At 40.4% G+C, this 23,434-nt stretch overlaps 4 protein-coding genes across 4 annotated transcripts; 1 reads left to right on the top strand and 3 right to left on the bottom strand.

Annotated features, from left to right (window-relative positions):
• Positions 1 to 4,054: 4,054 nt before the first annotated feature.
• Positions 4,055 to 11,652, bottom strand: LOC139650889 (zinc finger protein 782-like; the record flags this gene model as incomplete). The annotated part of the gene is made up of 2 exons (XM_071527674.1): positions 4,055 to 4,775; positions 11,617 to 11,652. Coding segments are annotated over 2 exons (651 nt in total), but the record flags the coding sequence as incomplete, so codon positions are not given.
• On the bottom strand, positions 5,023 to 7,753 carry LOC139650882 (uncharacterized). The gene is made up of 3 exons (XM_071527669.1): positions 7,296 to 7,753; positions 5,143 to 5,611; positions 5,023 to 5,032 (listed from the first exon to the last, which is right to left on the bottom strand). The coding sequence occupies exons 1-3, from the start codon at positions 7,486 to 7,488 to the stop codon at positions 5,023 to 5,025; spliced, it is 672 nt and encodes a 223-aa protein (XP_071383770.1). The 5' UTR covers positions 7,489 to 7,753.
• On the top strand, positions 11,596 to 14,147 carry LOC139650888 (cyclic nucleotide-gated channel beta-1-like). The gene is made up of 3 exons (XM_071527673.1): positions 11,596 to 12,027; positions 12,196 to 12,676; positions 14,051 to 14,147. Exons 1-3 carry the CDS (start codon positions 11,835 to 11,837, stop codon positions 14,145 to 14,147), a joined length of 771 nt encoding a protein of 256 aa, XP_071383774.1. The 5' UTR covers positions 11,596 to 11,834.
• A 4,135-nt stretch (positions 14,148 to 18,282) lies between these two features.
• Positions 18,283 to 21,381, bottom strand: LOC139650881 (oocyte zinc finger protein XlCOF22-like). Its single transcript, XM_071527668.1, has 2 exons — positions 20,953 to 21,381; positions 18,283 to 20,786 (listed from the first exon to the last, which is right to left on the bottom strand). The coding sequence occupies exons 1-2, from the start codon at positions 21,143 to 21,145 to the stop codon at positions 19,642 to 19,644; spliced, it is 1,338 nt and encodes a 445-aa protein (XP_071383769.1). The 5' UTR covers positions 21,146 to 21,381; the 3' UTR covers positions 18,283 to 19,641.
• Positions 21,382 to 23,434: the final 2,053 nt, after the last annotated feature.

The following is a 23,434-nucleotide window of genomic DNA, read 5'->3' as shown; positions in this document are numbered from 1 at the left end:
GACCAGGTTAAGGCTGCTGAACAGAACTGTTAATGAGAACACAAATCCTTGTAGTCTCCAGAAAGTTAATATTAATCATGAAACTACATTAGAGAGCATGCTGCAGTAGTAAATACAGGCGACTGTTGATTACATCATCACAGGTGCCAGTAACTTTGGTAGCGTTTCTAAACGAATACAGACAGTATCATTATATGATTTACAATTTTTGTTTTTATAAATACTGTTCTAGGAAAGGCCTGAATTTATGTTTATGTTGGTTTTGCTTTGCTTTGTTTTTAGTTATTTTTCTATCTCTCTCTCTCTGGGGTTAGGGTTAACCCTGTGTTTCTTTCTCTCGGATGTGGGGGGGGTTTGCTGAGGGGAAAAGAAATTGGGACTAAAAATGATTTGGGAATAGGTAGGACTGCACTCAAAAACAAAATGTCAGGCTATGGCTGAAAAGGAATAGGAACTTAAACAGTAATTATTTGAAACTTATGTGTAGTAAGAAATTCTGTCTGGTATATTGGTGTTAATAATCAAGTTAAACGTGACAAGATCTTAAAACATTTAAAACAGTTTGCACCAGATATTGTTTTTCTCCAAGAAACCCACTTGAAAACAGCATATCTGCATCAAACCCATCAGACTGGGTCGGTAAGGTTTTTGGAGCAGGAGCATCATCCAAAAGAGCTGGCGTGGCAATTTTATTTAATAAGAAATTACATTTTCAAATTAATGAAATGATTAAAGATCCCTCTGGCAGATTTACAGTATATTTATAAATGGTATGTTGGAGTCAAAAAACATGACATTTTTAAATATATATGCATCTTTTTCAGATTGACTAAATTTAATCTAATTAGATTTCACAATTTAACAATAATTTGAAGTGGTGACTTTAAACCCCCAAATGGACAGAAGCGGAACAGCAGTTCAACCAAAACAATCTATATTTACTTTACGTAAATTAATGCAGACAGTTAATCTCCTAGACGTGTGGCAGATTCTACAACCAACTACGAGATTTCACCTTTTACTCGAATAGACATCAATCTTTCTCAAGAATTGATTTTTTTCCTGGTTTCTCATGAAATTGTAAAAAATACATTACAAAGCGTAATACATCCAAGAGTCATCACAGATTACAGTCCAATTCAGATTATTTTTAATATACCCTCAAGATATATGAAATGTAAACAATGGAAGGTTAATAATTCTTTATTTGAAGATTAAAAAATTAAAAAGGAAATAACAGAATACATTCATATTTTCATCAAATTCAAATCAAATAGGGAATCTATTCCTAACTTTCCCATAGTCTGGGAAACTTTAAAATGTTGCTTTCGGGGGAACTAATAAACATAACTAGTATCCAGAACAAAAATAGACTTAAAGAACAAAACAAATTATTCAAAAAATAAAATCATTACAGATTTCTTAATCTAACCAATTTGATAATGAATCCTGGGCCACATTATGTAGATTGAAAATTAAATATCATGATATTATGCAAAATGAAATTCAGTATAATCTAAATAAGGCAAAGTTGTTGTTTTTTTTCGAAAGTAGAGAAAAAGCAGGAAAGACATTAGCTGCAAGACTAAAAAACAGATGAGTAAAAACAACTCATCTAGTATCAACACAAATCAATCAACCACCACTGATCCTTAAGAGATAAACTCAACCTTTTTATTATATTACGAGAATCTCTATAAGTCAGATATTATCAATACATCTGAGTCACTTGACTTATTCCTTAAAGATATTAAACTACCTACTAATATACCCATTCCTCTGATAATACCAGAAAAGTATTCAATATTATTAAGTTTGCAAAAAACTATCATTCTTCTGTGGCTGTTTGTACTCTAGATGCTGAAAAGGCTTTCGATAGAGTCGAACGGCTTAATATAAAAAACAACAACATGGTTTTGCAGTAGATACGCATGCTTTATTTAGATCCCAAAGCATCTGTAAAAACTAATGATCAACTCTCAAGACCATATATTTTACACCGAGATACAAATCAAGGATGTCCAGCATCAACATTATTATTTAATCTTATAATTGAATCACCAGCCATGACAATAAGATCAGCTAATAATATATAAAAGGTGTAACAATTGGAAAGCAAACACATAAAATATCATTGTACGTAGATGATATAGTTTTATATTTAACTGATCCTCATCCCTCACCTGAATCAGATTATTACAAGTTTGAATCAACTTTATATAAGTATATAAAATAATCTGGTCAAAATCTGAATTAATGCCACTAAATAATCTTTGTAATGTTAAATGCATACAAAATACAAAAAAAAATGGAAGGGAACAGAAATCATATATTTAGGACTGAGAGTTACACCTAACATATATCAAACAGGAGATATTAATGTTACCCAAATTATGAACAAAATAAACAAGTATTAGTAGTAGTAGTAGTAGTAAGATGGTCAAGTTTGCGAATGTCATTATGGGGTAGAGTCAATTATTATACTTATTATTTCTAAGATTGGTTTGACTGTCTACATAACACTATTTCTGGGTTTATATGGCAAGGAAAAAAGGCAAGATGTTCATACTTGAGGCTGTCTAGCTCCAATCACCTAACTTTTATCATTACCACTTGGCATTTGGTTGCCATCTAATACAACATTGGTTTGATCCATCAGTACAAAATAAAGACTGGGTGCAAATAGAAAGACTTTTGAAATATTAAGATTATGTAAAAAAGGAAACCAACCATTGTGGAATAATCCTAATATAACAGTACATAAAAAAACAATAAATTATATAAATGAAAATGTACCTATAGATAAAGTCAATGTCCATAAATTAGAAAGCATTCTCTTTGGTTCCAATTCAAGCAAAACTGAAGCGTTACTGAGTGCATATAATATATAAGAATTACTGCCCAGCCTGATATTAACTAACTTCTGAGTGAAATGAAATGAAATCTGTTCCTGCTGAACAGTTCAGCTCAACCAGCAGCTCTGCAGCTTCACCTGCTGCTGCTCTCACCAACACACTTATGCTGTCTGACCTGTGAACGCCATATAAAACTTCTCCCACAAACACTGCAACTGTAGGGTTTCTCTTCGCTTCAGCCCACACAGTAATAAGATCAGACAGTAATAGTCGCCAAACAAATATGGAAAAAGTCGCTGCAACCCAGCCAGTCCTCCTATCGACTCTTCGGCGCACTGTGAGAGCAGGAAGGTCCCGCTGTTTAGTGAAGCTGATCTTTTGTCTTGTTTTACTGAGGAAGAACAAGTGATTTCCATCAAAAGACTTCAACTCACAATGGGCCTCATGCAAGAACATTTTCGTATTCTTATCGTAAATTTCTCTTACTTGTATTTCATAATGTTTATGCAATTTTAACTCTCATTGTAAAGTATTTTGTAAAACTGCCTGTGTTTGTATCACCTGCCCAGGGACGGCAGATGAAATTTAGCTTTCTAGCTAATTCTGGGACAGTTACAAACTGTCCATTGTCCCTGTTAAATAAAGATATATACAATACAATATACAATACAGTTGACCAGGCCTTAATTAATTGCACCTCAAAGCTAATACAACTATTTTCTCTAACACTGATGTTAACTCAGGGGTGAGAGATATGGACAAAATGAATGTAACAATAATCAGAAGAAATTATTTCCACATGAACATATAAAAGTGAATAAAGAAAGCTTCTGCACAGCTGACAGACGGTCTTAGTGACGGCTGTGTAGGAGAAGACAGATCACAACAATACAGAGAAATCAGCCACACTGTCTGCACTTCACAAAACATTTATTCACAAAGAGGCAACGATTCGGACAAGCAATCAATACAATACTATCAATACACAGGATATTATGTTAATATCCCTTGTGCCATAATCCAAGGTGAGCATTCCTATGGAGGCCCAAGAGACTCAAGAAGGCTCAACAGTGTATTCCAGCGTCCAAGAAACACCCCCCCTCTCTGCCCACACTCAGCAGACCACCACTACACTGCTGCTGCTGTCACCTGCACCTACTGTAATTATCAACACTACATTACAGTACACACTACCATCAACATCCCTTTCTATTCAGAACATTAAGTTACACACTACATCTAAACTCTACCAAGGCACACGATGAAAGCTGAAACTATGAAAACAGTTCAGCTCAACCAGCAGCTTCACCTGCTGCTGCTCTCACCAACACACTTATGCCGTCTGACCTGTAAACTCCAAATAAAACTTCTTCCACAAACACTGCAACTGTAGGGTTTCTCTTCTGTGTGAATTCTCATGTGTGACTTCAAGTTTCCATTATCACTAAAACATTTACCACAGACTGAACAATTATATGGTTTCTCTCCTGTATGGACTCTCTCGTGTCTCCTCAAGTCTCGGTTTTCACCAAAACTTTTACCACAAGTGCTGCAACTGTGTGGTTTCTTCCCTGTGTGGACTCTCATGTGTGTCTTCAAGTATCCTTTATAACTAAAATTTTTACCACAAACACTGCAACTGTGTAGTTTCTCCCCTGTGTGGACTCTCATGTGTCTCTTCACGTATCCTTTCTGATTAAAACTTTTACCACAAACACTGCAACTGTATGGTTTCTCCCCTGTGTGGACTCTTATGTGTTTCTTCAAATTATCTTTTTCACCAAAACTTTTACCACAGACTGAACACTTAAATGGTTTCTCTCCTGTATGGGCTCTATCGTGTCTCCTCAAGTCCCGTTTTACAACAAAACATTTACCACAAATGCTGCAACTGTATGGTTTTTCTCCTGTGTGGACTCTCTTGTGTATCTCCAAGTTTCCTTTTTGATAATAACTTTTACCACATTCTGAGCAACTAAAGCGTTTCTCCCCAGTAGAAGATGTTTTATGATTTACAAGGACTTCATTGTTTTTCAGTGAGTCTAAACCTGACTGAGGTTCTCTAGTCTCCTTCCAATCATCACTGTCTTCAGTCTCAGGTTCAGAAGAGTCTGAAGTCTTGCCATCACTAAATGGTTTCTCCACCTTGTGGATTCTCCTGTGTCTCTTAAGGGGTCCTTTATAAACAAAACTTTTACCACAGACTGAGCAACTAAATGGTTTCTCTCCTGTATGAACTCTATGACTTACAACGACTTTGTTGTTTTTCAGTGAGTCTAAACCTGACTGAGGTTCTCTAGTCTCCTTCCATTCATCATCTCTGTCTTCAGTCTCAGGTTCAGAAGAGTCTGAAGTCTTGCCATCACTAGTTGGTTGTAAATGACTAGCTGGATCTAAGTTCCTGGCTGGTTCTGATACTCCACAGTCCTCTCCATCAGCTTCTGTTTTCATCTGTTCAGTTGAGCTGCTGGCTAGAGGCTCTGCCTCTCTGTTCTCCTCAGTTTGGCTTTGATGAAGCTGTGAGGACTGAGGTTTCTCTTCATCATCTTCACTCTTCACAGGGACAGGAGTGAACGGGAACTCGGTGATATCGGCCTCCTCCGGCCCTCCAAGCCGCTCTCCCTCCTGACCGGTCCGGAGTTCCTCCTGTTCCTCTTTAATGTGTGGGGGCTCTGGGTCCTCCTGGTCCAGACTGGGGCTCCAGTCCTGCTGCTCAGGGGGAACCTCTTCTTCACTGACCAGCAGCTGCTGGACGTCTGGAGGGAAGACTGAAATACACACATACACACATTAAGGAAAACTGTGAGTAAGTTAACCTAAGCTTGTTACCATTACTTCATAATGTTAATGAGATCAATGATGCTTCCTTTGCAGCATGGCTGAAGCCACATATGACACAGAGGTGCAGACACTGTTCATTTTCTTCCCATAAAATCAAAAATGTCCACATCCTCAAACAGACAGTGGAAGTAGGGGTGCGGCTGCACCAGCAGCTCCACTTTATTGCCTCTGGTCTCCTGGTTCACTTCATATGCGTCCATCACAGTTTTCATATGACTGTTTTAGGCGCCGCATTAACTAGGGCAACGAGTTCCTTTCACAACACTTTGTGTGTAGGCTGTGTACAGTTACAAACCTTTCAGAACAGGAGATACTGACTCACTAATTTCACAGACCCATGAAACCGGGTCCGACTGTGAGAGCGAGGAAGATGAGAATCTCCCACAGAGGAAGAGCAGCCTGAAGTGACTGAACAGCAAGAGGAGGAAATGCCAGTGAAGCTGCTTCAAACCTTAAAGGACAGTTCCAGTGTGAGGCTATGATAATAATAATAATAATAATAAAAGATTATTATTATTAACAGCCTAGAAATTTGATCTTACTATTCAGCCATCCTAAGAAATAAACAAGACTGTCCTCTCCCAAAAAACGGCTCCTCCTGTGGGTCGTATCAGAGGGAAGGAACAAACGACCCATGTGGTCGGATGGGTTGGAGGACGTGTTGAAATTAACAGTTTCTTTCAAGGAAATTATGAAAATTGTGGAGCCGGAAAATAAAGCGTTACCACATGTCATTTTACAGACTATAGCTGGCAGAACCGCAGAGAGACTTCGCTATTGGTTCAGAGTTTTACTTTGGAGAGGAAAATGCAGAAATCACAGAAGAAGAAAGCGGCAGTAAGACGCCCCCTGCTGTCTCGTCTCTCACTGTGTTCCTGAACGCGCCACATTTTAATTTATGAAGTTACAAATGTTTTGATTTTGTGTTGAAAAAGTCATGAAGTCAAAAGGTTTCAGTTTCATAGTATTGTAAGCTGCTGCATGGTTCTGCATATCATTAGTAACAGTTGTGGCATTTTACTAATCTGTTGAATTAAACGTCACTTTTGGGCTGAGGTCGATTTCCACTGCAACACACTGAGCATCAGATGTAGAACTGTAGGCTGCTGTAGTCTATCAGATGTTATAGGCTTCCCCAGCTGTTCATTTGGACTAATCAGACTATGGATTAGCCACGTGACCATCGACTGTATTCATCAATGCAGAATAAATAACACAGTTTCATACATTCCCACGTGTTGGAGCTGTAGATTATAATAAAATACTTTTTAAAAATCCTCTGTTCATGTTCCTTCACATACTGTTGTGTCTGTAAACACAGCCATGCTTAGTAAGCTGCTGTGAACAGACTCAAACCCTGCAGCAGCTCTTCAGGAGGAGACTCGCCTGGCAAAACCCACATCTGACTTTAACATGGAGACTAGGTGTTGTGATCCCTGGAGGGACTGGAGGAGAATGACATATTTCTATAGTTCAGATGGACATAAATCAGACAAATATATTGAAAAACACACGAAATTGCCCTTAAATAGACACATTTTGGGACACGACTCTACGTGTGTATGAGTAATGTGAAAATAACATTTAAATGTCACCAACCTGCTCTGTGTAGCCGCACTTCAGGATGTAAAACAGCGTCCAGTAGCTTTCGTTGTCGGTCGTTCTGCTCTTTTGAACGAGAAACTTCCTCCTCGTACTCTGCTATCGTTCTTTCAAACAGCCCAAATATCTCTTCAACAGCCGCAGTTAGTCGCTGCTTCACCAACGCTCTCAGCTTCTGGACTTTAGACATTATACAATAACGCTGCTTACTGAGTCAAAACACAACCTGCTCGATATCAAACAGTCTCTTTAGCTAGCTAGCGTTGTGTTGCTAAGCTCCGTCCCTGTCTGTCTGTTAGCAGCTAGCTAGCTATGCTAACTTAAAAAGCTTTGTAGGCTACCGGGAGAAGAGTCTGAGGTAAAACCTTAAGAAAGAAGAGCGAAGGGCGCGAGCTCCGTTCAGATAGAGTTATCCATACACACACAGTCTTCTGCTGCTTCATTAAACATGGAAACTAGACTTTAGAAAGTAATACTGGCCGCCATCTTTGCGCGACGTCACAAAGCTTCTTCTTCTCGAGTTGCGGCAGTTCAGACTCTTCAAAGCGTATCACCGCCCTCTGTAGGTCAACTCAAATCTGGTGGTTTGCAAAAACTGCACAGTTCTTCAGTCTTCAGTTGAGACTCCCACTTCTGACGGATTTAACTGATGAATCTCTAAGTGCTTCAACTGTTTCCCTTTTGCACCATTTACAGTGATCATTCTAGAACAAGTATAATATAAAATATGGACATCCACTGATCTAATTTAAGGACATGCGGTAGTTTCAATCTAATTTCTAAAATCGTTTTTGCTGCTGTAAGACCAGAGAAGAAAATCTTTTTTTTTTGTTTGCCTAATATCATCATTCAACAATATAACATTACGTAAATGCGATATTTCAGTGCCAATAATATCTGAAGACCTGTACAATCTGTACCCAAAATTATCTTACACCTGAACATTCCCAGAACATATGGATGTAGGTGCCGATCAACCTTTGTGAACATAGTGAGCAAATGGATTAGGGGTTATCTGTAGCTGGCAACACTTTCTAGGCGATAGATAAAATCTCATTTTATAGTGCAACAGCTCATTATTATAATTGCTGAATGTTAATGAAATTAAATCCTCCATACTCTTTTCCAATCTATTGTCAATCCATAATGTTTCAAATCTGTATTCCAAACTTTAACAATTCCCATGTAACCTTGAGTATTTTGTTGCATCTTTTTGTACATTTGACACAAAACCCACACCTGAAAAAAAGGATGATCCAGGCAAATGTGTTTCAGATCCTGGAAGGACCTTAAACCTTCGTCACTCATAATGTCTGATAGAGTATAAATCCCTTGATTTTGCTGCTGTGGGAAGTAGATTGGTTTCCCCCCCAATATTCAAATGGTTATTCTTGAATATTAGAGTACCAAGGTGCCAATCAAATCCACAAACGCCCAGTTTTTCTACACAGTTCCATATATAGATAGAAGGAGCAACAATCGGGCCAAAATGTTCAAAATAATAATGGTCAGAGCAATATGTCTTTAAGTGAAAAGGATGACACTATTTGCTTTTCAACCTCTACCCAGGGCACCTTTGAGTTTTCATGAAACCAAGTTTGGGACATTTATCCCCCAGACTCTCTGTCATGCTGTAATATAGTTGTTCTAATTCTAGGGAACTGTCCTTTCCAGATATATTTTCAGACACAACCTTGAAGTTTGTCCCAAAATCCAAGAGGAGGTGGTAGTCGGAGCATAGCGAAAAAATGTACTCTTGGCGGAATATTCATTTTCACTATTAAAATGTGTTCAGCTACTGATACTGTTAAATCGGCCCACTTAACATCTTCCTTTATAGGCTTTAGATACATCTTTAGATAGATTATAAATCTATCTAAAGATGGATATATATCTATTCCCAGGTATCTAAAATTCTGCACAACAGGAATTTCTCTGTTTCTGTCCAGATCTGTCATTGCTGCATTCAGAGGTAGTAATAATGATTTAGTCAAGTCGATCTTATAACCAGAGATTGCACTAAATTTCGTAAATATGTCAAGAACGACTGGGAGTGTTGTAGGCAGTGTTGGGGAAGTTACTTTCAAAATGTAATATATTATTATTAACTTATTACTCCTTATTAAAAGTAGTGTGATTAAGTTACTTTATTACGTTCTGTATATGGTAACTAGTTATATTACTAGTTATATTACTTTAATACTTTCACTCAAGGCAATTATACTGATCAATCCAACCGGTGGTACTACTCAGATAAGTAATAATATTACATAATGCGTTATATTACGTAACTCGTTATCCCCAACACTGGTTGTAGGTACTTGGTCCAACATAATAAATCATCGGCGTATAAAGATATTTTGTGATGTGTATTGTTAATTGTTATTGGTTTAGCTGCCTCAGATATTCAAATTTTTGGAGCTAAAGGCTCAAGGGAAATCGCAAATAGTAATGCTGAGGCAGGACAACCCTGCCTTGTACCGCGAGCAATAGGAAACTGTGGAGAGCACCGATTTCCTGTTAGAACCATTGTTGTTGGGTTGTGATATAATATTTTTAACATATTCATGAATTTATCACCAATTATTATGCAAAGATAATACCATTCGAGCCTATCGAACGCTTTTTCAGCATCGACTGACATCACAGCACATGGTGACTGCAATTGGATGCTCCATGAATAATATGAAGGAGGCGACTATTGTCAGATGATAGCTTATGTTTCACAAAGCCTGTTTGGTCAGGATGTACTAATATTGGCAGAACTGTCTCAAGTTGACGGGCTAGCACCTTAGAATATAATTTGATATCTGTATTTATAAGTGATAAGGGTCTGTGACTAGAACATAAATAGGGTATTTCCCTTTCTTATGTGACAATGAAATAATGGCAGTATTTACATCCCTATGGAAACCCCCTTGATCAATAGCTGTGTGTATCATTTCTAATAGTATTGGACAGAGATCAGCCCAAAACTGCAAGTAAATTTCCAGAGGGAGACCATCCCATCCTTTTTTCCCTTGTTTCATGAGTTTCAAAGTGTCATATAGTTCTTGTAATGTTATGGGAGAGTCCAAAAGTTCATGTCATTGGCTGTAAATTTAGGGAGCTTCAAACATGCAAAAAAGCTTTCCAATTCTTTTGTTGATCTTTCCAATTTCGATGTGTACAAGATCTTATAAAAGTGCTGAAATTCAAGATTAACTAAGTGTGGGTCATTTAGTAGGACTCCCTCGTTGTTCATTGTTCATAATAGTTGGAATATCGGTAATCATTCGTTCATCCGAATTTTACTTAATAATAAAAAACTAGAAGTATTGCCATCTAAGTAACAGGATTGTCTCGCTCTATGCACTAGACATTCACCTTGTTTTAGATTGAACACATTTAACTCTGTTTCAATGTTAGATAGGATCTGAATCAAATAGATTTTGCTGTTGCTTAATTAGCTGATTGAATGGTCTCCAAGTCAGAAATAGTTTTGAGTTGTGCCTTATTTAGACCAGATGAAAATGCTATCTATTTATTACGAATATATCCCTTAGCTGCACTCCACAAGAAGCGAATGTCCTTGACTGAATTCTTATTAAGTAAAATAAATTTGTGAAATCCAGCTTTAAATTGGTCAGTATACTGTTTGTTCTGTAGCAATGTCAGATTAAATCGCCATCTACTGGCCCTTGTTGGGACATTGGGAAAGACGAACCTGCACAAATTAGCATGATGGTCTGACAGACATATACTGAATTTCAGCTTTCTGTACAAAGGGAACCATAGGAGAGAAAAATATAATCTATCCTTCAGAATGTTTGGTATCTTGTAGAAAAGAAAATATATTCTCTTTGCATGGTGCTGAAGTCTCCAGATGTCAACCAATGGCCTGCCATGACTCTTAAACAGCTTGGGCATAAATGTTAGTGTGTACTGAAAGTACAGGTCTGCAGGAGTGATTGTGCAGTAGCAATGAAAGGAGAACTGGTGCCCAATTTAGCCTCCGTTCTGTATTTATTCTGCATGCAGCCTTTATTTAAAAATGGCACCTATTATCAGATTTTTCATTATTATGGTATCAAATATTAATCTGGGTGCTCACTTATTGAATTTGACGATTTAAAACAAAGTAATTGGTTTAAAACAGTATTTATACATGTTTAAAATATCGCGCTTTTATTTTGAAGGCTAAACGCCACACAGCCTCTAGGCCTCGCGACACTACGTGATTACTTCCAGTTTAGAACCAAAACAACCTCAACGTTAAACTCGTGAGTCCAACAACAACATGAACGAAGCAGCAGAAGACTGTGTGTGTATGGATAACTCTATCTGAACGGAGCTCGCGCCCTTCGCTCTTCTTTCTTAAGGTTTTACCTCAGACTCTTCTCCCGGTAGCCTACAAAGCTTTTTAAGTTAGCATAGCTAGCTAGCTGCTAACAGACAGACAGGGACGGAGCTTAGCAACACAACGCTAGCTAGCTAAAGAGACTGTTTGATATCGAGCAGGTTGTGTTTTGACTCAGTAAGCAGCGTTATTGTATAATGTCTAAAGTCCAGAAGCTGAGAGCGTTGGTGAAGCAGCGACTAACTGCGGCTGTTGAAGAGATATTTGGGCTGTTTGAAAGAACGATAGCAGAGTACGAGGAGGAAGTTTCTCGTTCAAAAGAGCAGAACGACCGACAACGAAAGCTACTGGACGCTGTTTTACATCCTGAAGTGCGGCTACACAGAGCAGGTTGGTGACATTTAAATGTTGTTTTCACATTACTCATACACATTTCATCATATTTCTGTTGTAACTGCAATGCTAGAATCATTGATCTCATTAACATTATGAAGTAATGGTAACAAGCTTAGGTTAACTTACTCAGTTTTCCTTAATGTGTGTATGTGTGTATTTCAGTCTTCCCTCCAGACGTCCAGCAGCTGCTGGTCAGTGAAGAAGAGGTTCCCCCTGAGCAGCAGGACTGGAGCCCCAGTCTGGACCAGGAGGACCCAGAGCCCCCACACATTAAAGAGGAACAGGAGGAACTCCGGACCGGTCAGGAGGGAGAGCGGCTTGGAGGGCCGGAGGAGGCCGATATCACCGAGTTCCCGTTCACTCCTGTCCCTGTGAAGAGTGAAGATGATGAAGAGAAACCTCAGTCCTCACAGCTTCATCAAAGCCAAACTGAGGAGAACAGAGAGGCAGAGCCTCTAGCCAGCAGCTCAACTGAACAGATGAAAACAGAAGCTGATGGAGAGGACTGTGGAGTATCAGAACCAGCCAGGAACTTAGATCCAGCTAGTCATTTACAACCAACTAGTGATGGCAAGACTTCAGACTCTTCTGAACCTGAGACTGAAGACAGAGATGATGATTGGAAGGAGACTAGAGAACCTCAGTCAGGTTTAGACTCACTGAAAAACAATGAAGTCCTTTTAAGTCATAAAACATCTTCTACTGGGGAGAAACGCCATAGTTGCCCATTTTGTGATAAAAGATTTCATAAGAAGTTTCATTTGCAGAACCATGTAAGAGTCCATACAGGAGAGAAACCATTTAGTTGCTCAGTCTGTTGTAAAAGTTTTTGTGAAAAAGTACATTTGAAGAGACACATGAGACTCCACACAGGGGTGAAACAATTTAGTTGCAGTGTTTGTGGTAAAAGTTTTATTGAAAATAGATATTTGAAGAGACACACGATAATCCACACAGGAGAGAAACCCTACAGTTGCAGTGTCTGTGGGAGAAGGTTTAGTTGGTGTTCACAGGTCAGACAGCATAAGTGTGTTGGTGAGAGCAGCAGCAGGTGAAGCTGCTGGTTGAGCTGAACTGTTCAGCAGGACAATAAACTGACAATATCAGATTCATTTCACTCAGAAGTTAGTTAAAAGCTTGGCAATAATTCAGTATTATCATTAATCATGTTTTAGGACTATCATATTGTGATATCATACATCACATTGATTGAGTTATTGTGATACACATTTCTGTTCTAAATTAATGATAAATAATTAGTTTCTCAAAATGGGATCTGAAACAATTTATGTAATATTTGAAAATTACGTATTTTTATCTTACTTTTATTATTAAGATGAACATCAATATTGTTATGTATTGCTATTGAAAAAACACCATTAGGTGTCGATGCCTGATGAAGCTGCTTGTCCGAATCGTTGCCTCTTTGTGAATAAATGTTTTGATGTGAAGTGCAGACTTCTGATTTCTCTGTATTGTTGTGATCTGTCTTCTCCTACACCGCGTCACTAAGACCGTCTGTCAGCTGTGCAGAAGCTTTCTTTATTCACTTTTAGAAACCGATGTGGATCTGGGTCCATGTAGTTGTTTTTTTGTATTTTTTTTCTTGGTGGATAACCAATCGTAGACGAGATGACGTCACCTCCAGATATTTCCAGCAGCTACAACGGAGGCACACCAGCGATGTACCGTGCATTCCTGGGTCCATTTTGTTGTTTCTTATTCCTGCCAAACATAGACAATGTGACATCACTAATGGGGTTTAATAGGAGAAAAATGTTCTAGCGATCTGAAACAGCAGTGGTAAACATCAGGTTTTGGTGTCAGTCCCTCAGAGTCAAAGAGCGAGGGCTTCTTTCTAGAGCCGCCATTTTGCACCAACATTCAACAAACATACAGGGAGAAATCCATTGTAGAAGAGGAGAGAGAGACAGTACCTCAATTCTCATGGATTCTGGACAGCCTCCATGTTAGACTTCCCTGATCCGTAGTGGACAGTGACATCATATGTCTGCAGGGAGAGGTACCAACCTGCGATGTGCATGTTTGCATCCCTCGTGATTCAGCCACTGAAGTGCATGATGATCAGTTTCCAGGAAGAAGTGTCGTCCTAGCAGATAGTACTTGACCGTGTCAATGGCCCATTGCCAAACACTCTTTTTCCACTGTGGAGTGCCTTGTTTCTCTGTCCAACAGCTTGCGACTCAGGCACACAACAGGCTTCAGCTCTCTATCCACCTCCTGCAGCAGCATCCATTTGCAGGATGAATGGTTTGTCAAAATCTGGACTGTGGAGAACCGGATGGGTACAGATGGCTTCCTTGAGGTCTCTGAAAGCTCTGTTGCACTCCTCAGTCCAGCGCACTTTACTGGGGGCTGAGGCTCTCGTGAGGTTGTTCAGCACTGCTGATCTCTCTGCAAAATAGGGAATAAAATTTCTGTACCACCCCACCAGGCCCACAAAGCCTTTCACCTTCTTCTTGGTGATGGGAACTCTCTGGGCAACAGCACACTTACGAGGATTGATAGTCAGACCAGCCGCTCTGATGTGTTGCAGGACTTGTTGCAGATGGGACATGTGCTCCTCCCAAGACTGGCTGAAGATCACCACATTATCCAGGTACGCTGCAGAGGACTCTGACTCATCCCTCAGCACATGGTCCATTAGCCTCTGGAATGTGGCAGGTGCCACCTGGAGGCAAAATGGCTTCACCCGGAACTGGTACATATCAAAAGGTGTCTTGAAGGCTGTCAGGTCCAATGTGGTGATGTAACTTGCTCTGCCGACCCTCTCCACCACGTCATTGATTCTGGGCTTTGGGTATGGATCAACAGTGGACATGGCATTCAGGTACCTTAATATCTTCTGCACCCTTTTTTGCTCCTGTCTATAGCCAGACCTGTGGCAGAGACTGTGGGGTCTTCTGGCGGGAACAATAGGAAGAGCTGGATGTCGTCAGCATATGAACGGTATGAGAAGCCATGTGAGCGGATCACTGCACCAAGTGAGGTGGTGTATATTGAAAAGAGAAGGGATCCAAGCACTGACCCTTGAGGTTCCCCTGTGGACAAGCAGTGGGATTTAGACACTTCCCCTCTCCAAGACCCTCTGAAGGATCTCCCTGAGAGGTAGGACTCAAACCAGCAGAGAGCAGATCCTGAGAAGCCGAGCTCAGCGAGTGTGGAGAGGAGGATTTGCGCGGTCTCAGTAGAGTGTCCACGTTTGAAGCCAGACTGGTTAGGATCATACAGGTTGTTCTCAGAAAGGAATTCAGAGACTTGATTAAAGACTGTGTGCTCAAGTATCTCGGAAAGGAAGGTGAGGAGTGAAACCGGCTTTTTAATGACTTGCAGAAAGTTATTCATGCTTTTATATCCTCTCGCCTGGATTACTGTAACTCCCTCTATACCTGCCTCACCCAGAAGCAAATCTCACGCCTCCAGCTAGTCCAAAACACTGCTGTCAGAATGCTAATGGGTCTAAAGAAACAGGCCATGACATTTTGATTAACCATCTTCAGCACATGGTCGGTTTTAATGGCTCAGTTCTAGACAGTTTTTTCCTCTTACCTTAAAAACAGGACATTTTCAGTAAAGATGGGCAATTTCACTTCCTCCTCAGCTAATATCCCCTGCGGGGTCCTTCAGGGCTCCATTTTGGGGCCCATCCTTTTCTCTCTATACATGCTCCCTCTCTGACAAATCATACGGAAGTGTAACATTTCATTGCACTGCTACGCTGATGACACCCAGCTCTACCTCCCTCTTAAACCCAGAGATCTCTGCTCTTTGGACAACCTCAGGATTGTCTGGAGGATATCAAATGTTGGATGGTTTGTAACTTCCTTCAACTCAACGAGAGCAAGTCAGAGTTCATAATATTTGGCCCCGCACACCTCACTTCTACCATAATTGGCAACCATAGCCAGTTGTCCCCTTATGTCAAACCCTTTGCCAAGAATCTTGGGTTTTTTTCAATTCAGACCTTAACTTAAAACAGATAAACTCCAGAACTTAGCTTTATAGCACTGCCTCGTAGCACCTATGTCCTGTTGGACCAGAACTTAGCTTTCTAGCACTTACTCTCGTTGTTCTCTCCTAACTAGAACCTTGCTTGTGTTGTATGAAAATCTCACGTGTAAGTCGCTTTGGATAAAAGCGTCTGCCAAATGTGAAATTGTAAATTGTAATTGTAGATAAACAGATCAACTCAGTCGTCAGATCCAGCTTATTGCAGCTAAGAACCATTTCCAAAGTCAAGTCCTTCCTTTCTTTTCACGACCTAGAAATAGTTATTCATGCGTTCATCTCCTGTTGCCTCGATTATTGTAACTCACTTTGTATACTGATGTCAGTCGGTCTTCCCTGACCCACCTGCAGCTGGACCAGAACGCTGCCGCAAGGCTTCTCACTGGCACCAAAAACAGAAACCACAATAAGTCTAAAATCTCTCTTTATAGATATCACAGTGAATCTGAAGTTTTTGTTTGTCCCATGTGTGCTCAGCTGTTCTCCACTCCCTTCTCTGAGTTTTTACAGATGTAGCACTTTTCCACAGTGCTCTTTGCTTACCAGAGACTGGTTTGACCCGAGCAGGACCGAGGATTATGCTTAGTTATGACAGAGTGCTAATACTTACAGATTTTAATATACATGTGTGCTGCCTGTCTGATACTCTTGCTGCAGGTTTCTTAGACCTTATTCACTCATCCAATCAGTGAAGGGGCCCGCCCATGTAAAAGGACACACTCTTGACCTGGTGCTCTCTTCTGGTTTTAATGTGTATCATGATGAGTCAAAAGAGATGTGTATCTCTGACCACCACATTGTTTTAATGCACTAATACACTTCTCTGCCCCTAACCACTGTGTTCCTGCTGCCTCTCGCATCTTCAGCTCTTACTCTGCACTCAAATTCTCCGAGAACATGACACTCCTTATATGGAACTGGTTATTCACTGATTTTCAACCTCTCCATTGGTTGGTGGCATTCAAGACTTTACTGGAAGTTAAGAGTAGAGATGAAGTTTGAACCTACAACAACTTCATGGAGCCACTTCACCCACTGAGCCACACAGTCTTACTGTTACTGAATTTCTCCTCTGACAGCTTCTCAGCCTTTCCTCTGGATGGAGGCTTTCAAAACACATTTGGAAATTGAGAGATGGAGTTTGAACTGATAATCTCAACATGTTCATGTTCCTGCTCAGCAGACTGAGGCTCATTTTTTCTAAAACTTTTCTCTTTTCTTTCCTCTGGATGCTAGCTCTGTTGTTAAAACTGAAGTCAGACCTTCAACAGCGTTTGTGTGTCTGTTTATCACAACAAGCTAATGCTTAGCACTTCTCTTTCCTCTGGATGCTGGAGCTCAAAACACAAGTCGATATTTAAAATTGGCATTGAGGATTGTTATGAGAGATTATTCTGCTGAGCTACTGATAGTTTGGCTTGTTTGAGATTATTTTAATTCCCTTTTACTGCTGGATCTCAAAATACAATCATCACTCACAGAGGGAATTGAACCCACAACCTCTGGGCTTCTGCCAGCTGCTAGACCTACTTAGCTAGTTTCTACTGCCACAGATTAATGTAACACACTAGTCTATTCTGTGACATGATTTACTATATTATGACCTGCTATAACTCACAATGGAAAGTATTTGAGACCTGAGAAAATTCAAAGTGATACTGCATGAAGTTCTCCTTGTTTAGGAATGAGCCGACATTAAATGTTTGATTTTTAAGCTCTTTGATTTATAAAAAATGTAAAAATGAATCAAAGTATAACTTCTGCAAAGTGTAAACACACCTGTAGAGTTTTATACATAATCACTTGTCTGTAACAGCAGGATATGATTGATCAAACTTATTCTACCTAACTTCCTGTTGAGACAACAGGACCTTACTTCAAATTCTTCCTTTCTTTTATTTCTCCAGGGAAACAGACTGAGAACAAGTCTGTTCACAAGGACATTAAAAAAAGACAAGAGATAGATGACAAAAAGCAAAGGACAAGTAAGTGAGAATTTACTCTCACCATTTATTCCTGTTGTGTGGCCAGGCATAACATGGACACGGATTTGATAACAATAACATTTATCAGCAGTGTCCTCATAGCCTCATAAACTACATATTTCATCACATTTTTATGATGTCACTGAGTTTGCAACGTGTTCCCCAAATTTGGAAACAGGCTACAATAGTTCCAGTGGCTGAAAAGAACCCGGACAAGGTGTTGAATGACCTCAGGCCGGTGGCGCTGACATCCTCGGTGATGAAGTCAATGGAGGAGCTCATCAAAAAGGAGTTCCTGAAACAGGTGGAGGAATCCTTGGGTCCCTTTCAGTTTGCCTGCAGGACCAGTAGGGGGTGGATGATGCTCTTCATTGACTTTTCATCGGCCTTTAATACTATTCAGCCACAACGCTGGCTGATAAACTGCTGTCTAATTTCTCTGTGGACAGGAATCTTGTGGGATGGATAATTGGCTTTTTGACTAATCCTGGCTGCATAACCAATTTCCCTTTGGGACAATAAAGATGTTGAACTTGAACTTAAACTGACTGGAAATGAGCATCTGAGAATAGAAATCAGGAAAAACAAGTGAAACCAGACCAAGTACATCTTCTAAAAGAAAAGGTTTGTGTTTTTGTGCTCAGTATGGTAGAACAGTTATTCATCTGTCATGTGACCACTGGCTTAATATACCATTATCATTGTGAATTCATAGTGTAATTGACAGTATGAATTCACAATGAATATGAGCACATTGATTTAAACATGACAGGAATTCCATTTCAATATAAAATCAATTCTCCATTACTGATTGTAATTTAATGTTAGCTATGAATAAACTAACTGAGTTCCACAATGTTTCAATACAATAGACTCTTTAGTTTATAATCAGGTAAAAGTTTATAATTTCCTTCGTCCTCAACAGCCATCTTAGACCTCACTACTCTTGCTAGTTTCATGAAGACAAATCAAGAGGCAAAAAGCCATTCTAAATTTACATTAAAAAAAACATAAGAATGTAATTGATGCTACCTTAGAGGAGGGCAATTTTATTGACAAAATTAATGTCACAATTATTTCAATATCAATATATAAAAGTGAATAAGAAATAATATTCCCTAATTTGTTTCAGATCTCATTTTCTGAGGGATTTTAATTAGTATTTGCTTTTTATTCTTCAGACCACAGAAATATGAAACACAAAAATGTTATAGATGTGCATCATGATATGATTCTATTGGAAGACAATAAATGATAGTGTTGAATTACTGCCAATCGTTCAACCGGAAAGTTTGATCTGTAGCAAAACGGTGCAAACTTTGAACGTGCCCCGACTGTAATGATGGTCTGTTCCTGCTGGTCTGTTCCTGCTGGTCTGTTCCTGCTGGTCTGTTCCTGATGGTCTGTTCCTGCTGGTCTGTTCCTGCTGGTCTGTTCCTGCTGGTCTGTTCCTGCTGGTCTGTTCCTGATGGTCTGTTCCTGCTGGTCTGTCCCTGCTGGTCTGTTCCTGCTGGTCTGTTCCTGCTGGTCTGTTCCTGTTGGTCTGTTCCTGTCGGTCTGTTCCTGCTGGTCTGTTCAGCTCAGCTCTGCAGCTTCACCTGCTGCTGCTCTCACCAACACACTTATGGGTTTTGACATGTGAACGCCGACTAAACCTTCTCCCACAGACACTGCAACTGAACGGTTTCTCTCCTGTGTGGATCATGATGTGTCTCTTCAAACTTTCTTTAACACCAAAACTTTTCCCACAGGTTGAGCAACTAAAGGGTTTCTCTCCAGTATGGATTCTCATATGTATAACCAATACTCCTCTGTGGAGAAATTTTTTTTTACAAATTGAACAGCTGAAAGCTTTTTCCCCTGTATGAATTCTCATGTGTGCATTTACTGCTTCCCTCCGGTTGAATATTTTACCACAAACTGAACAACTATATGGTTTCTTCCCTGTGTGGATTCTCATGTGTCTCCTCAAGTCTCCTTTATAACCAAAGCTTTTACCACAGACCGAGCAAGTAAATGGTTTCTCTCCAGTATGGACTCTCATGTGCGCCACCAGAATGGTATTGCGTCCAAAACCTTTACCACAAACTGAGCACAGAAATGGTTTCTCTCCTGTGTGGACTCTCATGTGTTTCTGCAGATAACTCCTGAGGTCAAATATTTTACTACAAACTGAGCAACTAAAGGTTTTTTCTCTGGCATTTGATCTTTTATGACTTAAAAGGACTTCACTGTTTTTCACTGAGTCTAAACCTGACTGAGGTTCTCTGGTCTCCTTCCAATCCTCATCACTGTCTTCAGTCTCAGGTTCAGAAGAGTCTGAAGTCTTGCCATCACTAGTTGGTTGTAAATGACTAGCTGGATCTAAGTTCCTGGCTGGTTCTGATACTCCACAGTCCTCTCCATCAGCTTCTGTTTTCATCTGTTCAGTTGAGCTGCTGGCTAGAGGCTCTGCCTCTCTGTTCTCCTCAGTTTGGCTTTGATGAAGCTGTGAGGACTGAGGTTTCTCTTCATCATCTTCACTCTTCACAGGGACAGGAGTGAACGGGAACTCGGTGATATCGGCCTCCTCCGGCCCTCCAAGCCGCTCTCCCTCCTGACCGGTCCGGAGTTCCTCCTGTTCCTCTTTAATGTGTGGGGGCTCTGGGTCCTCCTGGTCCAGACTGGGGCTCCAGTCCTGCTGCTCAGGGGGAACCTCTTCTTCACTGACCAGCAGCTGCTGGACGTCTGGAGGGAAGACTGAAATACACCCATACACACATTAAGGAAAACTGAGTAAGTTAACCTAAGCTTGTTACCATTACTTCATAATGTCAGAGATCAGTGACGCTACCATTGCAGTTACAACAGAAATATGATAAAATGTGTATGAGTAACGTGAAAATAACATTTAAATGTCACCAACCTGCTCTGTGTAGCCGCACTTCAGGATGTAAAACAGCGTCCAGTAGCTTTCGTTGTCGGTCGTTCTGCTCTTTTGAACGAGAAACTTCCTCCTCGTACTCTGCTATCGTTCTTTCAAACAGCCCAAATATCTCTTCAACAGCCGCAGTTAGTCGCTGCTTCACCAACGCTCTCAGCTTCTGGACTTTAGACATTATACAATAACGCTGCTTACTGAGTCAAAACACAACCTGCTCGATATCAAACAGTCTCTTTAGCTAGCTAGCGTTGTGTTGCTAAGCTCCGTCCCTGTCTGTCTGTTAGCAGCTAGCTAGCTATGCTAACTTAAAAAGCTTTGTAGGCTACCGGGAGAAGAGTCTGAGGTAAAACCTTAAGAAAGAAGAGCGAAGGGCGCGAGCTCCGTTCAGATACAGTTATCCATACACACACAGTCTCACCTACACACGAGTTTAAGGTTGAGTTTAAATCAGTCACCACGCTGCGCCTTTGTTGACTTTGGTTCTGAACCGGCAGTGTTGCCAGATCTCGCGAGAGAGACAAGCAACTATGGAAACGAGCCCAAAAAAGCCCCCCCCCACCAAAAAAAACAGTATAGAGTGACTTAAGCCAGGACATTAAAATAAGTGTCGGCAACAATGCCACAGGGACTGCAGAAGATCCCATTTTTAAATAATTACAACTCAGAAACAGGAGAAATTACAAATAATCTTAGTCTGCAGCAATAAAGTGGCTCCTCCTTTCATTGTAATGGAGGGATCTATATCTCTTATATACCCATCGTTCCCATTGACAAATGTTCTTTTCAATAAATGGACAAATATGAAAGGTCAGCTGATAACTGATGGCTGACAAACAATTGAAGTGAATTAGAAAAGTCTTAAACTAAAATTATGTGAAAACATGTTCTGAAAACCATTTGAACAGGTGGTGAAACATGAGTGGAAAATGTGGCGTGGCCCAAAACATTTTGCCTTGAAATTGACAATCAGAGGCAGGGTGGGGAAAAAATGAACGCCTCACTGACTGTCACCTGTGTGTATGGGGGAGTGGGAAGGGGAAGGGAGGGGGAAGGGGAAGGGGGGGAAGGGGGAAGGGGGGGGGGGGGCGGAGGGACCGGGGTTGTGGACGGATCCTGCAACAGGACAAACTATCGAAAACATCTGCTTGACCACAAGGGAGCCCAAATAAGCAACTGCACAGAAACAGCCCAAAAAAAACGCAACCCGCGACTACCAATATTTGTAAGCGACTTTACAGAAAAACAAGTCCAAAGTCGCTTATAATAAGCGGACTTGGCAACTGTGTGAACCTGAACGTCATCACGTATTGTCACTTTTTTTTATTGCATCAACAAAATTCAGCAGGCATTACTATAATGTAGTCACTACAGACATGTACACCTGAGCGGTTGGTTAGGTTTATATATTATATATTCTAAACATTGTAAAATATCTACAGCTAATGGTGCTGTGTGTGTGTGTGTGTGTGTGTGTGTGTGAGAGAGAGAAATCTCCATGTCTGTTTCAATTAACAGCTGCAACTTTCACTCTGCACTGCTGCATATTGTGTCTTTGTTTTCACACATATTGAACACAAAGATCTCAGCTTGAATTCTTCCCTGAACACGTTTTCTCTCTCTGCTGTGTGTGTGAGGTCGTTTGGGTCAGAACTAGCTGCTGCCAACAGGCAACAGGCAACAGGCAACAGGCAACAGGCAACAGGCAACAGGCAACAGGCAACAGCAGAGAGAAAACACATCGAGGATCAGTTTGTCTTCTGATCATGAAAACAGAAGCTGAAGGGGAACAGCAGCCAGATCCCATCAGTCTGTGATGTTCATTTCAGTGTTGTGGTTTACTGTTTTGGTGAAGCCGCTTTCCCTCCCAGCCTGCTGCTGCAGTGCATGCTGGTCTCTCTCCTGCTCCTGTGGTGGAGAAACTGGTCTCTCTCCTCTTCTCTGATGGATCTCTCCCTGTATGATTGTTGAACGTCTCTCGGTGCAAAATGGCGGCTCTAGAAAGAAGCCCTCGCTCTTTGATCCTGAGGGACTGACACCAAAACCTGACGTTTACCGCTGAGGTTTTACATCCTGAAACATTTTCTCATATCAGACTGGAAACATCTGGAGGTGACGTCACCTCGTCTCTGATTGGCCGGTTATCCACCAAACAACTAAGCAGACCCAGGAATGCAAGGAATATTTCTAACAATGTTTAAGAGTTTTAGGGTGGATTTTTGCATTAAGAATTCACAAAATGTTCCTTCCTATGGCAAAGCTCAGGGATTTCTACTTAATTTCTACTGAAAAGAAACAACTTTCTTCCAAGAGACTCTTCTTACTCTTTAGCTCTTTTTTCCTTTACTTTGCTGCATCTTATGCTGCTGATGACGTCCCGTTTCCCCCTGAGTATCAGTGAAGTGTTTATATATCAGTTTATATATCAGTTTATATATCAGTTTATATATCAGTTTATATATCAGTT

This window comes from Centroberyx affinis, unplaced genomic scaffold, assembly GCF_046629955.1.
Source record: "Centroberyx affinis isolate AG114_WGS23_722 - 3 ecotype Tasmania unplaced genomic scaffold, CSIRO-AGI_Caff_v1 ptg001568l_1, whole genome shotgun sequence".
Lineage (NCBI taxonomy): Eukaryota > Metazoa > Chordata > Actinopteri > Beryciformes > Berycidae > Centroberyx > Centroberyx affinis.
The sequence above is the reverse complement of the archived record's forward strand: the minus strand, read 5'-3'. Positions and strand labels throughout refer to the sequence as shown.